At 38.2% G+C, this 17,654-nt stretch overlaps 1 protein-coding gene across 1 annotated transcript in view; it reads right to left on the bottom strand.

Annotated features, from left to right (window-relative positions):
- CDC42SE2 (CDC42 small effector 2) overlaps positions 1–17,654 on the bottom strand; it is an 84,497-nt gene that overhangs the window by 24,474 nt on the left and 42,369 nt on the right. Inside the window, exon 4 of the mRNA XM_055791289.1 lies at positions 10,019–10,341. Within this exon, the coding sequence (XP_055647264.1) occupies positions 10,019–10,072 (54 nt within the window). The 5' untranslated portion in view covers positions 10,073–10,341. The remainder of the gene's footprint in view (positions 1–10,018; positions 10,342–17,654) is intronic.

The following is a 17,654-nucleotide window of genomic DNA, read 5'->3' as shown; positions in this document are numbered from 1 at the left end:
TTTTGTCTGTCTTTTTAAACAAAAAAATACAAGACCATCAAAACCAAATAAAATCCTTTTACTGACTTTTATCACTTTTATTTCCTTTTCACTGGGTAATAACGTTAGCTAATACTGGAACTCTAAATTACATGAGTTATGTAATATAAGGTAGAGTACCTGAACACTTTTCCTATTATGTACAGACAGATCAGTGATGTAAGCTCCTCTGTTCACTCTGACTAAACAGAAATTAGTATTTACAGTAGTGTCAAGTTCAGAAAGAGTAAACAAGAGACAAAGATACTGCAGAATGTCATTTTGGTGACATGAAGCATGCTACCAGCAGCATACAAGGAGACTAATTTTACCACCTTCAAAGGATGATGAAGATGGCTTCACATTTGTAAAATGCTATGGCAGATGTTACAAAGCATTTACTTCACATGAGTATTGTGCACTTCAGAAAATTCTCTTGCATTATAGTCTCTAGATATGGAAAAGCTGTTTACAATGAACATCAAATAGTTAAATTTTTAAAAGGAATATATAAGTATATTATATATAATTAGCTATAATTAACATAGTTGGTTTTAAAATCTAGATAAAGTGTTGCCTTAACATTTAAGCTGTGCTGCCTTCAAAAAAGATCATGTTTATACACATGCCCGACAAAAACCTACTAAACACCCAAGAGTTTTGTATTTTTCATTATTTGGTAGTGCCTCTCCTCAAAGGATCTCAGCACAGTTAGCAGTGTCTCAGGCAAGCACTGAGAAAAATACTCTGGCAGTTGTTTTGTTTGCTGTAATTCAACAGACTACTCCCTATACACACAGGGAAAAAACCCCCTGAAAATCAAACCACCAAAATCCAGCCCACCATTCAAAACATACATCACCAATCACAGAAACTAGTTTGCATGCCTCTGCTATGCAGAAAAACACTGAGATGCAGCCTGCAGAAAACCCCATAACCTTTAGTTCTTTAACAACTAAATCAACTAATACACATCTGTCTTCACACATCAGTCAATTTCTTGCCAGATTTTTAATCTAGGTGCATATGTGTTCAAATGTGTAGACTTCCTTTTGATTATATTCTCTGTGTAGGAACGTTACTCTCCTTTTATAATGGAAATGTTGGTGTTTTATTGCTGAATTAAGAAGAGCAGCTGAATCTCACTGACATGAGCCATGTATGTACGTTTTATTTCTTTAGGGGCTGGGCCATACAAAGAGTCCTTGATTACATCCTGTCTAGCCTTCCAGCAGCCAGTTTAATCCACACTGCTTTCACCATGGCCACTTTAATCACATCTTCTCCACATACTCACTGCTGGCAGCAGCCTATCATAGTGGTTTACACATTTGCACTGTCTTCGTCGTTAGCTTACAGAAAAGATAATAACCATAAAGCATAATGGGATTATAAATCTTTGACAGATTTTATAATATTTTTAAATGCAATAATTAAGTAGCCCCAGTTCTTTTATCTCACATATAAGTCCTGTTTCTTTATTCTCTGAAGTACATACATTGCAGTTATTTTCCTTCCTCCTCCAAATCTTTCTTTCTTTGAATTACAAATTGAAGAGGCGTTTCATTTTCAAAGCTTAATTCTGATGTTAAAAGAAGGAAATATGTATTTGATATTTTTCCATGGAGAATAAAAGGCCCTGTAGGTGCCTTTGCCTGCTATTTTGTAGATCTGCATGCCTATTCTTGTATTGGCATTTCTTCTTCCCTTTAGAAGTGCAGCAATGCCAAGCTGCAATGGCAAACACAAGCAATACAGTACGTAATACACATGCACACACACATATACGTGTGTGCACGCTTGCATATCTAGCAGATTTTTTTGGAATATGTGCCTAGCAGGATGTATTGTCCCACTTCAACAATAATCTGCTATTTAACCATCATCCAAGAGCCTAGGAATTAATTTTTTTTTTTAAGTAAATGGAGTACGGCAAGCTTATTAAAAGCAATATTTGTTCCAAACAGAGTTAAATAACATGTTGTCCTATATTAATTTTACTCAAGTCTTTCAAGAAATCTACTTGAAGTGGATTTGGCCTGGAAACCCCCTACGTTTAGAGGAACTTTATGAGTTGTAACAGTAATCTCCTGTTATAAATAAGATAATCCCTTAACTCACAATTTTAGTTCCCTGTTGAACATAGCCAAGTGTGCTTTCTTTGGATGATTTAATTCCCGATAGCATCAGTTTTTCACTTCATGAAACTGATAAGCACCCCAAAAGGCAAATTTTATGCAAATATGCATAATGAGGTAGAGATTATTAACTACAATTTATGTCTTTTTGAAAACCATGATGTGCCATCACCTCTAAAATTCCATCATTCTGGCGTAATCCCCAATTAACATCTATTAATCAACCCTGTTGAAGTCTTTTCCTCCATTTTACTCGAATCCGATTCATTTTTCTCTACCTACCACATCATCCTACATGCCCCAAACAATGCTTCTGTTCTTTCCACATTTAAGGTCAGAGGCTCTGAAGCCACTGATGGACACCATACAGCTCGCAAAGTAACCTACCTGACATCTTCCAGCTGTAAAACAACAAGTACAGCAATGCTGACTTCTCAGATGAGTCAGGCCTGAGCTGCTGAACTCAAAATCAGTGGCATAACTTGCCGTTTCAGAGGAGGCAAGACTTTAACCTGTACTTAAAGCAGTCTGAGGCCAGAGTAAAAGACTGCCATAAATTTCCAGAGTGTTCTCTGTGGTGACTCAGCTGTCACCACAGTCACTGCCCATCAAAAATGTATTTGGTTTTTAAGTACAAGAACTTTTTTTTACAAAGTGCAACTAAACAGTTATGTGCTGCACCACATTCCCGCAGAGAGATGGACATAAAACAGAGGGAAAGGAAGCCTCCAATGGCCAACAGTGTTTCCCGCTGTGCACCGTGCTGAGATCAGCTCTGCACCTTTGCTCCAGACCTGGAGAGCTCCAGCTAGCCAACACCACCATGTTAGAGCAGCAGAGCATGAAGCACTATGCTACGCCAACAAAGAAGTGTTGGTCTGGGCAAACTTGGAAAACAAATCACAATTTGGTCCCAATTTATCTCTTAATCTCCAAAGATAAGGCACTCACATAGCAATTTGAAACCATCATGTGTAGGTTAGAAACACCTACACCATAACCCAGGCCTGCCAAAAATAAGGGGAAATTAAAATATTCTGGTTTGAGAACATCCCAGTACCAAAACATGTAAACTATGAACTAGGTAGTCCTTTATGATAGACCATCAAGCAGAACATAAAGGGTAGTTACAGTCACATTGAAAAAGTCATACCACAAGCAAGAGAAACAAATAATTATGAAGACTCTGTGTCTGCTACAGACAGCATATTATAAACCCACACTATTTTCTGACACTGAATGAGCTAAATTTACAATTGCAAGAAGAGAGACAGGTAGCTTAAAATTATTTTAAAGAAATCCACGCAAGCCTCTCCCTTTTGATGTCAGGTCACTCTCAGAGCCCAACATGTCAACAAATCACTGTGTCACACATTTATTTGAGGGAGAAAACACAAAGAGATAGTATCTTTCCTCAGCTACAGTAAACTACAGCTCTCTTGAGGGTACACCCACGTACCTAAAAACCCCTCTAAAATTATTTGAAAAACAAAAATAAAACTGTTGGGTTCTAAGAGGCATTGCTTCCCCCGAATCTGCATCAGAATGTGGTTCACAGCCTCGATTTTTCTGCCCAACCTCCACTCCTCTATTCTCCTCATTCCGTGGCAGCATACTAACCCAGAACTACAAAGCACTTCAGAGCCATCAGCTAAGCCACTCGGAAGATGAAAGTGAGAAAATCATTGCAAGTGATTAAATATTAAAGTCGATGGCTTAATGGATACCTTAAAATTTCAGAATATCTGTAAACACATGAAAAACATTTATAATGTAATTCAACAGGAACTTTGATATCATGCATGTCTCACCCATACATAAGAGTCATAAGAAGTGCAGAACCCAAAGGTTTGAGGAACAGTCTGAAAAAGGAAAACTTTCATCATCGTGAAATGTTAATGTTGGGAAGTAAAAACGTAAGTGCAGGCAGAGACCTTTAAAACAGCCATTTAAAATGCTTATTTTGTGAGTTGCACATTGGTCTTACGAATTATCTCCAGCAGAATATCACAGATCCATTACAGAAAAGTTACAATAAAAATACAGTAAGATAGTGGCAGAGGAAGCTTCTACTCTCAATACTGTCTTTCATATCAAAGGCAGTTAAAGGTAAAAGGATGAACGCTTAGCTTCAGGGCAATGACTGACTTTATTCATTAACACAAAACATACTTCCATATGGAGTCAGTGCAAGTGCACCTCAGACTATGTCCAAGTTACCTCTGCCTCTGCCTGCTGACAAGCATAAATGCCCCTAAACCAACATGCTTCCCCATCTCCCCTGCTCTGACACAAAAAGCATATCAGGCGAAAAAACAGCTAAACTGTCAAACATTAAAATTAAGACACACCAAAACCATTAAACTATTACGGCTTTGCAGCTTCAACTTTCATTTAGAAAAAAATAAATTATAAAAATTGCATTGGATTTGTTAATTTCAGAAATGCTTTACCACAGTCTCTAAGAGCGGCTGCAAAACTATCAACTTTTGATAGGTAGCATAAATTATTTCTTGTAGTAGCTCCTTTTGTCAGTGAATCGTATTGAGTTTTGGTCTTGAAAATGTACTCCCACTGAAAAATCTGGAGATTTAAAAGAAACAAGCAATTCAAGGGCCCCAACACTAATGTCCAGACAATCTACTTCCCACAATTAAGCAGAAAGCCTGAGCTCTGTAGAACCTGTAGATATTAAAAGAATATTACATCCTTCTTCAAATATATTCATAACGGCAAGACAGATTCTCATCAACAGAAAAGTGGCATAATTGTTTCCACCCCCTCAGAGAGCTATATTCCATCCTATCAACTAGTATTATATTAAATAAATGGTGTCAATGCAGCTAAAAGCTCCTAAAAATTTCACAGCCATAATAAATACAAAATATTCAGTTAATTTTCATTCAGATATTTGTACATAAACCCAAAATAGTGCCTTTTTTATTTTCTTTGTAAACTTTTTGATACTCGAACACTACAACAGATATTTTAAGACTTATGGGAGCTAATTTAAAGGTAAAAGAAAAATCTAAAGCAGCTCTGATCAGACCGAAAGCAACAAAACCAGATCAGGTTTGATAAATAAAAGCCAAGCATTTTGCTGCTTATTTAACTCTACCCCCTTTGATAAGGTGTTCCCTCAGGCTACCTTCTGCAACAGCACTGAACAGGAAAAAAAAGGAATTTGAAACATCTGAACTGGCAGCTCAACATGTAAATCATTATGACAACTCTGAAATCTGAGGGCTGTCTAGAGTTGTCACCTTTTACATTTGAGTCTTTCATATGCTTACTGAATGTGGTAGGCTCATTAAAATTAATGATTAAGAGAGCCTGAGTTTTAGTTATTTCAAGCCAGAAGCTGTGTTGGCACAGCACTGCCATACTGAAGGGGCAGCCTGGCCCAGTACTTCAGCAGCAAACACCTGATTTACTGTTACCGAGCGTGATTCATGCTGCATTGCCTATGCATACCGAATGCTTCATTATCTTCATTGTATTCATGTTTCTAAGACTTGCACTGGTAGATGTACCCTTAGCTCTATCTACGAATCCTTCTCTAGAAAAAAAGCTAGAGTTGACAATATCCGTGAGTGGTTAATTTCCTTAAGTAACCCATCACGATCACTTACGTCTTCTGTGGCATTCAGCATTCAGTTCAGTTGATGAATACAGCAGTACATGCAAGGTTCTTTCTGCCTGTATTTTAAGATGGGCCTCCCCACTCTAAATACAGATCTGTCAATCCTCTTTCATACATCAAAAAAGACATGAAGGAAACTTCACTTGCTAAACCACTTTAAACCTTTATAGAACAGCATGCAGCAAAACTGTAATAGCCCTTTGACAAAATACAAAAGGGAGGTCATCTAAACAAGAGACAAGCAACAAAATAGAAACTAATTAACTAGAGAAGGAAGCTTGGAGCAGGAATGAGAGGACAAGTTTATTCTTTTATAGCAGAGCAGTAATTTTACTGCAAAGACATGGGAAACTGAGGAGCTCAGCTGCACTGGGCAGAGGTACAAACCAGGTGGGAGTGCACCAGGCTATGACCAAAGGCTTCTCAGCCTTCTCCCAAAAATTAACTCTGCAAGTTATAAATGGACAGAACATGAAGAAAAAAACCAAACAAAAACCCCCAAACAAACCAGAAAAAAAAGTGGAGGAAAATAACAAATTCCTGGTGTAGGCGACAAGCTCAGCCTAAGAAAGAAACCACAGACATGTCCTCTGAAAATCTGCAAGATTAAAGGCTCTCTCAGCTTCTGTTACCAAGCAATGCATCTAGTAGTATGGATTTGGCAGAGTTTCCTGAAATGTAGCAGTGGGCAGGATGATAGCACATAGGAAGCACTGGAACAAAGACTCATCTTGTCACTGGGAAGTGCAAGATGAGCTTAGAGAATGTATAAAGGGTATCAGTGGGAGGTGTAAGAAACCTGGTGCAATCGCAGAAAGTGCTACTCTTCGCAACATAAAAAAAAAAAAAGGTTTGGGTAAGATCATAAAAAGGATTGAATTCAGGCTACTTACACCACCAAAAAAACCCTGAGCATAATTGAGAGATTAATACCACCTTCTTGGTATCATGAAAACAGTTATGAAAGCAACTAGTTGTTTGAAGTTGTCTTTAACACTTTACTATGGTAAAATACATTATCAATCTAAATCTGACATTAGAAAACTAGAAGCTAATGAAAACACCTTCCCCTTGATTTTTGTTTGCATTCTACTGTGGTAAAGACCTCAGGCTATTAAGAAGCAAGACCTAAGTCACCATCAGGAGCACGCTTCCTTCAACTGTATCACTGTTTAATATTGTTCCTTTGCATACTCTATTTCATTTATCACCCTATTTCAGAGAAGCACAGAGACCCATATTCAAACATGCCTCTTCCATAATCTTGTTACAAGTACTGCAGTCCTGGAAATGCCAAGTGAAATATTTAGCAACCAAAGTACTATAAGGAAACAGAGTAGAACACTACTTTCCAAGATGCCTGCGTTGTATTTCACAGCAACATGGTGCATCCATTTGGCACTGACAAAAGACAAAAAGCTGCGCCATGATAAATTTCAATAAAAGATGACGGTAATCCTTGAACAGTGGCTTTTAATTAAGGAACCTCTTTAAGCATACTAATATATAACTGCAACTTTGTTACTGCTCTGCTCCGCTCCAGGGTATGCTGTTAGGGATGTGTTCTTATTGCCATAAAGGATGCAAATCTTATCTTAAAAGACCTGGTTCAAAACCATGAAAATGCATTGGGAAGCATTTTGCACTGGAAAGTGTATGCAAGTCTCAAAGGCATACACAGTATTGGCAATAACCTAGAAAATGCTTTTGTGTACGATCTAAATAATAGTCTTCTATAAACTTGACTGAAAGGACTCAGTGCATATACACATTTCTTATTTTAAATGCATTACAGCTGCAAAGAATAGAGGTGCTGTACTGAAGATTCTAATATAATACGCTAGAATTTTGCCACAAGAAAGCAGACATTCCTGCATCCTGGATTTCAAGAGAGGAGGAAAACTCCTTAGCACAATGGAAGCTATAAATATCACAGAAACATGCAACTACTAAAAGTTCCAGGGGGGTTTTCCTCCAGTGAAGAGGCTTAAAATTTATGTCACTATCCACGACATTAAAGGTGTCCCAGACATCAGCACTGGATAAAGAAAATGAGAAAAAAAATAATCATGTTTCAGAGAATGTAGGTTTAAAAACAAAAAGAACATTGTAAGCATTGATTAGACAAGTAGCAAACTAGGTAACTTCCAGCTTTCAAGGTCTATTCTGAGAGGCTGTTAGTGTTGCTACAAGACCACATTAGTCCTTTCACAGAAGGACCATGCTGCACACGTAATGGCCAAACATAAAAGTGAGGGCTGGGGTGCTATTAGTCAGACCATGAAGAAGGTGAGATGCAGGAGGTAAAATGAAAGAAGGCACATGAAAGAGATGAAACCAGGCAGATGAGGCACGTCTCCTGAGAAACTGGACTAAACTGACATATTGAATGCACAGCAGGGGTCAGACAAGTAGCTTTTACACAAGTTTGCATGTTTGACCTATCTTTTGATACAATAGGGCAATAAGTACCAGTATTTTGTGGCTAAACACTACCACATTTTTCAGAACGTATGTCTCCCAAACACAACACCTGCAGAGACAGGGAAAAACTGCTTCCTTATCACTTGTCTGATTTATCAGTTTGCTCGCACCAACAGTACATGCTTTGCTACAGGTCAGAGAAAAAACATTCCTGTACTTATTCAGATATATATGTATCTGATTAAATACTCCGCTTACTGCAACAGCGCTTGACAGAGCAACGGCTGAACACAACACAGCAAAATGAGCTGAGCAACTGCAGGGGAAGGCCAGCTAAGCACCTATTGTCAAGTACACCTAGGAGGGCCCACAACTCCTTTTTCTGAGATGCATCCTGAAGAATTTTGGCCCTTCCTAACAAGCAAGGCTCCTACAACATTTGAAAGGCAGATTTCAGGAACTAAGACAATGCTCAGCAATGTGTTATTTGTATCTTAAACACAAGGATGGTTTTAATTTTCTAAGCAAATGCATACTACTAAATCGCAGACCCATACGAAAATGACTTGTTTCCCTTTTCTCCCCTTTTGAAGTATGTTCTCCACCCTTTCTTTCCATGAATTGTGACCCACTGTATTAACATATCATGTATTCCTTAAGCAGTAACTGAAATGTATTACAAAGCTTGATTCAAGACTTCATTGAGCCTCAGGATTCTTGTAAATAAACAGAATAAGCCATTTTCTACCTCAAAAGATTTTTAACACAGTCTTATCTCATTTTTAATTTAAATATATGTTCTGAAATCTAGGCAAGTAACTTTGGCTACTATCTAGCATTTTAAAGGACTACATGGTATTCAAGCAACAGGAGAGGACCACAGCTTCCCATGTTGGTTATCTGAGTTCATCCCCAACAACACGGCTTGACTAAGAGTGAGATAAAGTTGCATTCATTTCTTAGAAATGTTAATGGTCACCTTTTAATATTTGCATTGCCACCCAAGGATCAGTCTGGCATTCAGGCTTTGTGCAATGACAATACTTAACATGAAATTATTTTTTTAGTCCTTTGGCTTCCCTAAAGCCAAATACTATCATCTGAGCATTTCAGTGAGCTTGCTTTACTCACTCTGGGATTCTCTTGGTCACTGTAATTCCAGCATATCCTTTAGTAGTAACTGGGCTCTTCTCCACACATCTGCAAGATGACTGTCCCTTCTATACATTCATTTAGCTTGATCTGGATGCCATACCGTACAATGCTTCTTCTCAGAGTGCTAACCATATTCCTGTTAACTCCACCTTCACATAGGCAGACTTTCTCCCAGCAGCACTGAACCCAGGAACATACTCTAACGGTCCTTAAGAGTATACGAAACCCAAGAATATTCCTGTATATTTTTTCTTTCTTACGTATGTTTGAAATAGTTCTTTTATCAAACTGCTATATACTTTTTCACACAATAGCCATTCTATTAAAAAAAAAAAAAAAAAAGATTTACGGTATGAGTACCTCCGTGCCCTTCCCTTCCTTTAACCTCCTCTTTAATTCAAACAAAGACCTTCTCCAAAGGCTTTGGATAGATTTGATCTTAAGGACAAGAAAATATCTGTGTGACAACACTCTAGAACAGTCATTTTTTGTCCCCACTAAGCCATGATGTTAGTTAATTCCTTAATTCTCACTGAGCTTGGCCAAACAGCACTAATTTAAAAGCCATTAAAAAAACCAGAAAATGTGAACAGTGTAGTTAATTATACAGAAACAAAGCAGTGCCAATATTCATACTTACAGGCTGAGGCTGTTCTGCAATGCAGCAGTTGAAACACAACCAAAACTCACTCATTGTTTACAGTCTGAAGTAGGGACACAGATGAAAAGCAGGACTCTGCCTCTGTAAATCTGTCTCCACGTAGCAAGTTCTTTAAATAGGTTTATTTATAATGGTTCCAATGTGAGTATCTTTTCTGTGTTGAGCTCTTCTCCAAAGACAAGTCAGTCCCTGGACAAACAACTTGAAGGCAAAAAGTTACTTTAGAGTCTTCTTTCAGAAGGTTGGATCCAGCACCACAGAAATGTTATGTATGCGTCTTTGGTCCCTAGCGTTAGGTGAACCTGAAAACAGAAGTACATTACATCAAAAAGAAAGAATATACAGAATCTCATGCTCCCAGACAGCCACCCTCATCAGTGATTTCTTGGTAACATCTTAAACAGACTGAAAAGACACTTGCAAACAAGTCACATGCTTATTCCTTCAGTGACTAGCAAAAATGGCATATACCAGAAACCTATATGAGGCTTATGTTCCAGCTTTGGTTAGATGAAGATGTCAGGAACTGGTGTCTAACTTTCAGCAGTCACCTCTGCTTGATCTAATTGTCAAATGTCATTTTAGAATGTAACAATTGCCCATACACCCCTTTAAACTTCTTAGAGAATTGTGCCTGTAGACAGACACTCTGTATTTCTCTATGGAAAAGTTACCCAGTTTATTCACAGCATAAGGTGTGGATAGCATTTAACCCCAACCCTGTTGCACAGCTGTCAAGTAAAAGTGTGTTTTTCTAAATTTTGAGGCAAAAAATAAATAGATTTCTGTATATGGAAAATTTGCAAAATGGCTGGACTCGGTCAACTCAAAGTTATTTTCCTTCTACGCTCTCTACGGTCCTGCTTCACATACAGTTGGCTTCAAAAGAGGAGATTACTTGTAGAGTACAAAACTGTTTCCTTAAACCTCTAAAATTCCTCATGTGGAACAACTGAGGCTCCAGATTCCAATCATTCGTTTGCTAAAATAATGTTTATTGGTTAATGTCCAACCCAGTTTCTTTCAGTAAAAGTGCAGTAAAAATTCCTGTGAGATTTTACCCTGGTTGTTTATCTTGCCATCGATCATAAACTTCACTAGCAGAGAAAGTGAGATAATGACTATTCAGAAGTTTTCACACGCATACCCCTTAATAATTCTATATACGACTGCATCTTCATTCATAGAAGTGTGTGAATAACGACGCATCATTATTTGTATGCAATTCCTCACAATATGAAGTGGTTGGGAGACTCCATTGGATAAAACAACTACACACACACACATATATATATGTGTACATACACACACATTCTGTGGCAGAGCAGTCCTCACATAGCTACTGTCTTCTTCAGTTCTCTACATGCCAAGCACGTAAGCAATGAGGTTCATCATTTACTATATACATGCCAAGTTACTGTACTGTGCAGCCATCACCAGGCAGCTACTTTCCAGGACTGTTGGTTAGAACACCCACGTACAGAAATACAGTTACACCTCTCCCATACTAAATCCAAAGGCTCTGGGAAGCTTTCCCACTTCTTACCTTTTAACAGAGGCTCTTCAAGAAATAAACAGTGCAGTAACACCATCTAAATAGTAATACCCCAGCAAAAGTCTCTCTCAGCTCTGAAAAAGCTACTAGTAGTATTTAAATTACGTTTCTATGCCTGTTTGTGGCATTTCTTGCCTAAAGATGAGACCAGGGCTGGCGGGGGTGTGGGCGGGGGATGGAAAGCTCTGCTAGCTTTTCCTATCACTAACACCATACAGAGCAAAGCATTTTATTAAACAGAACACCTGGGGTGACAAAAAAGCATAAATAAAAAAACTCTTTCACACAAACTTCCTTTTGTCAGACACTTCAAAAAATGGTCTTAGGACAGTGCTAATAAGACATGTTTTCATCCTTAAAAGGTTTTTTTTCTACCTCAAAGATGATGACCCAAATCCCATGTATGTGTCAAGAAGTTGCAATAAAACATGGGAATTATCAACCAATGGTATGAAATCCAAGAATGACAATAACTTCAAAAGTCTAAAGAAGTTCTCACTTCATAATTAGGTAGCTTCACATAATTTTCTCAATTCTTCTGTTACTGAAAGTTTAATAAACTTTAAATAGCAAGAGCTGGTGTAACGTAGAAAAGCTTGGTAAGAAAATGCTCTGTTGTTCTCTGCAGTCTCGAAATTTGCATGATACACAATTCTTTTTTAAATTTGATTCAGTATGTAATAAAATCTGAATTGAAACATTGTTAACTCCTGTTAAGCATGTAACAATTGACAATTTCAATCCAAAACCTGCACAGCTTCTGTCTCTTTAACTTGGCGGCTTTACTTCTGAGAAGATAGACTCCTAGATTTTCTGAAACACAGAAATGCTTCCCCATTAGATTATGCTGCTTAGATTATGACAAATTGATAAAGCAAGTACTCAAAGTCAGCACGTTTTGAAGTCTAAGATACTGTAACCTGCCAAAGCTATACATGAATACATTGCACTGAGCTTCTCTTGCTACACAAGTGACCCAGTATTCTGATTTGCAGCTCCTGAAATTGGAACACTCACATTACTGCTTCCTCATGGAATCTTTTTGACAAAGTCCAGATGTAACATACCAAATTCTTGCTCTCACAGAGAGTTAACTTCCATCCTGCTGTTAACACCGTGTACAGAAGACGTACATGGAAAGGGCAGGGAAATTCCGCTGTCTCCTAGTCTGCTCATTGATAGCTGGCACACTCCTCCAGCTCACCGCAGTGCTGAGCTGAGCCCTGGGAACAAACCTGAAGGGCTTGTGCATGCTCCTGTGAGCCTGGAAGGCTCCTCCTGGTGACAAAATACTCAAGGGTACAGAATATTTTCTCCACCCAGCCACTCTCAGCATGCAGGACTTGTGCCCTCTAGGACAGAGTTCTCTTTCAAACCGATTGCCCCCAATTAAATAAAAAACTGCTGAATGACCAAGCCAAGCTAGAGACTGTGAGTAACAGTCTCTGATAACATATTAATTTTTAAAAATGCATTTTATCTTCTATAGCCTGTATAGTGTCATATTTGCCTTTAATATCATGGTTCTGTAATCAGTACCAAACAGATTTTCAATCTGTTGCCTTTTAATTAAAAAAAAATGGTGGTGGAAGGACATACGTATGTATCTGGAAAAATCTGCAAGTAACTGAACCTCTTAAAATGCAAACAAAAGTTTAGCCATATTTATGTTAGAGCACTGGAAAGTTATACACCCCTACTCAGCTAAACAAATTTTTACAGTGGCCAAGCTAATGTAAAAGAATAAGTATAAAACTGCTGCACCAAAATGGAACGAAAAAGCAATTTAACTGAAGACAAAAAGGCATATCAGCACTTCAATGTCAACAGCAACACACTAGGACTTACTACTAGTTGCCTGCTTAAAGAACAAGTTGAAACAGGAAAATTCTGCTGCTCTTTTCCAAATTATTGAAAGAAAGGGAGGGAGAGGGGGATGGGAGGGGATGAGCCGGGGAGGCGGGGGAGAGAGAGAAGCACCACACTGACATACAGCTACCTGTCAAGTATTATGTATTATCAGTCCACTAGCAATATCATGAGAAAATGTTCCTGCAAAGCTTGGCCTGCACCCCAAACCTAGCTGCAATTACCCAAAACACGTGCAATACTTCACAGCTAGTTCTCTGCTCTGTCACAGGATCAAGCTTTTAGCATGGCACTGTTCGCCAGTGCTGCTGCACTTGTTTGTGCAGACTTGCCAAATGAAGAGAACAACAGAGGCTGAAGAACACAGTTCAAGACAACAGCTCCATCATTCTTTGTTTTCACTCTTTACAGTTTATGATGCTCAGAGGGGCAGAACACCATACAGCTTACGTTGAAAAAACGTGGTGCTGATTCTGCCTGAGCAGGAAGGCTAATCACAGTGATGAATGGTGAAACACCAACTTATTTTTTCTCATTTAAACCTTATGAACTCCGAATGCAACTTATTTTAGAGTGTATGATTTACACTGCAAGAACACACAGGACTATCATGCTGAACAATTTTGTCACATTTTAAGCCTTTTATACCTCGTGTACAACTTCAATTCCATCCCATTTATAGAAATTTTAAGTAGTATGAAGAAATGAAGATATTAAAAGGGACACATTGTTTAAAGTGAAAACCATTAAGGTAATTTTCATTACTCTGAAGTTTATTCCACAGTACCTGATCTAATACAAAGACAAAACTGCCATTTATTGTTCAATACCAGTCATAAAGGCAGCAAATGCAAACACTGCATTAATAGATAAGTGGGGGTGGAACACGTTCTGTTACAGTATCAACAGTTTTTCTTACTATAGCAGTATTAACTTTTCTGTAAGAAATAAAACAGAGCGGGAAAGGAGGAATGGTAAAAACAAACAAAACAAACAAACAAAAAAAATCAATCTCCCCTCCAAGGTCTTCATGTTTCCTGGCAAAAAACAGGCTAGTGAACATTTACTTTAGCTGATCCAAACAGGGATATACTGCATACTGTGGAGAGTCAGTTAGAAGAAAGCTACTTATTAATTATATGGCTTAAGAACAGTGGGCTTTTCTTAAAAAAACATCTATAAAGCTCCTTTTAAGGGTTAACACACTATATCCTTTGACTGCATACCGTTCAGGATAGCTTCGAACAGGAAGTGTGGTAACAATGCTTTGACAATTACTTGAAGCAAATAAAACCACAGGAAGAGAAAGAAAATGACTGCAGATGTTAAATTTGAATTTAACTAGATTTGCACCAAAACTCAGACTACTATTTAAGGCAGGGGGTGCTGGTGGTGGGGTGTGAAGAAAAAAGGAAAAAAAAAAGTGAAATATGCAAAAAGTCATGACTAAGTACGCATGTCACAATATGATCATGGTATGCAAATGTAAGCAGAGGCACAACTATGATTACTATTAGTTTTTTAGTCTCAAGTACTTTATAAGAAAGAAATACACAATTATTTTTGATATGGGAGTATCATTCCATAAAAGACACCTTTTTTTCTTTGCCTTAAAGGCTCAGAACAGCTATCACTTGTTTCAATCCTGCAAGCTTGTAAGCAGAAATTATCACTTCAGAGGGTATTTTTAAGACTGATTTCATATTTTTCACTTTAAATTTCTACTGTTGCCATACTGTTTCCTCTTGCTGCTTAGCAGATACAGTCAAGTGGCAGCAAGAAATGATGGGGGAGGGATTAAGGTGTGTCCATACCAACAGAGAAGTTGTGCTGGTGTACATTTCCACACACTTAACAGCTGTAGCAACTGAAGGATGCTCTCCAGCTCCCAAAGGAATTGAGAAATGTTTACTCCGAGCTTTGTTTTTTGAAAGAAACTGATCTGTAGAACAAGCAATAGAGGTTTTAAACAAACACAACCTATAGTTGCCTTCATGCATGATTTTTTTATCAGATACTTTATCTCACCAGGGCAGTGCACTTGCAGAAGCTCTCTTCCTCCCTTCCCCCCTAGCAGAGCAGGCACTTCTGGGGACTTTGGCACCGCTTTTAATGCACCAATTACCTTTGGCACTTTCAAGCCCTGAGAAACCTGAGCTGCAAGTAACTCTTGCCAGACAAAGGACAACATTCACCCTCGACATAGGCCGAATAAGGCTGAAATCCCTTTTTCACTTCCTCATAACTTTCCCACACCTATTCTGTGCCACCCCCACCTGCCCCCCCCCCACCACAAGTGCTTTAGGGTTTAGTTTCAAGACATTGAAGAAGATGCTTCAAAGTTTTGAGCTAGACTTTCCTGTGCATTGTCAAACTGTGAAGGCATAGGTCCTGACTCTGTAAAAAGCTATTTCATTCTTGTATTTCTCAGCATTATGACTAAAGCTATTTATAGGATTTTATTATAGGGTTTTATTTTGGGATTATTGGTCATTTGGAGTCAGTTCCTTTTTTTGCATCTATTTATACTGAAATGGTTTTCATTAGCATATTTCCTTAAGCAACTTAGGAACAGATTGTACTTCAAATGAAGCTCAACATAAATTAATAGGCATGAACGACTACATATTATGAGAATGCTTTGCTTCTGAATTAAAAGTTTCAAAGCATTTGAAAATTGTGGAATAGGATGAAGGTACTCTTATGGCTTACTTGAGGGAAAAAGATGGGTTGTTCTTTTAATTCTTGTTAATAGAATGGAGTCTAGTCTTAAGAAAGATACCATATTTCGATGGAACCAAAACACCTCCAGTTTTAGTTTGTGTTTTCACTTTGTAGGAAGCCACAGCAAGTCTCCCCACAACAAATACAGCCATCAGAAATAATACATGGGAAGGCAGCAGAAGATACAGGAAGGGAGCCACAGCAGCCACAGCCTTACAGCAAGTCTGTAAAGTGAAGTACTAGGCTTTTCTTACCAGATCACCAACAGCACGAGAGGGAGCTGCAAAGCAGATGAAGGCAGGAAAACACGCCCTTCGGTCAAGGACAGAACAGCTCACGCAATGTGACAGTAAACATGATGTTTTCAAGTGCCAGCTGGGAGGTTAAGGCAACGAGCCTTTAAATGTCTTTGAAGCATATTGATAGTGTGTTTTATCATTGACAAATATCCTGCCCAACACCCCTCCATCCCACCCCCCATTTTTTTGTGTTTGGTTTAGTGTTTGGTTTGGTGGGTTTTTTACACACACCCATCCCTGCAATTGCCTGGATTTTACTCTCTATCCATTTTGTTAAATTTAATTATTTCAGCGAAGTAGGCCACCCCTCAAAAGGTCCTTATTTGTGCACAAAACAAACAAATGAGACAGAAAATATTACACCGGTCCCATTAAAATTCCCAGTTTGAAACATAAAAGCATAGTTTTTTGGGACCAAACCAAGTTTAACAGGCAATACTGTGTCAGTGACTGAGCAGTGCACATAACCTTTTCCCCAGCACTGACATTTCAAAACTTCTGGTGTCTTCAGTTGATAATTGCTTTCAATACACATGCATTCAATGCAGCTTTCTGAAACAGCTGATAGATAGCTCATACTATTTCCCACACATACATGCAGACAGGAGCTCACTTCTCAGAAAACCACAGCACAGAACAACTAATAGTTCTGCATGTGAACATATAGAGAGGCTAACAGAAAACTAATGGCCCAAATGTATTTATTAAGTAACAGGAAGGCAAACTAAAGACAAAATAAATATGTTTTGTCCTACCTAGGACATAGTCTAGGCGTAATATATTTTGCTCTACCTACAAAAAGTCAGTTAAGAACAAGTGAGAAGCCTTTGAGAATCCACTCCTATGGTTTAGGGAATGTGATTTCATTTTGCCTGCCCATTCACATAAAAAAAAAAAATAACCTGTTAGCCAAAGTTTTAATTGGTCAATAACGTTATCTTTTCAAGTGGCAAACCCTATTGAAGGTAACACAGAAGAACACTTTTCTCAGCTGACCTCCTTGTTGATTCTAACAGGTAATACCAGTCAGAGAGAAAAAATAAACATGGCAAACTACTGGTCTAAGACAGGCTTTGAATAGGGTACTTTTCCCATAAAGAATGGAAAGAACTAAAACCTCCCTGAAGAGTCCCCTATTATTACTTCTAAAGTAATGATAGGAAATACT

Source organism: Falco peregrinus, chromosome Z, assembly GCF_023634155.1.
Source record: "Falco peregrinus isolate bFalPer1 chromosome Z, bFalPer1.pri, whole genome shotgun sequence".
NCBI classification, from domain to species: Eukaryota; Metazoa; Chordata; class Aves; order Falconiformes; family Falconidae; genus Falco; species Falco peregrinus.
This window is presented reverse-complemented; position numbering and strand designations above follow the sequence as displayed.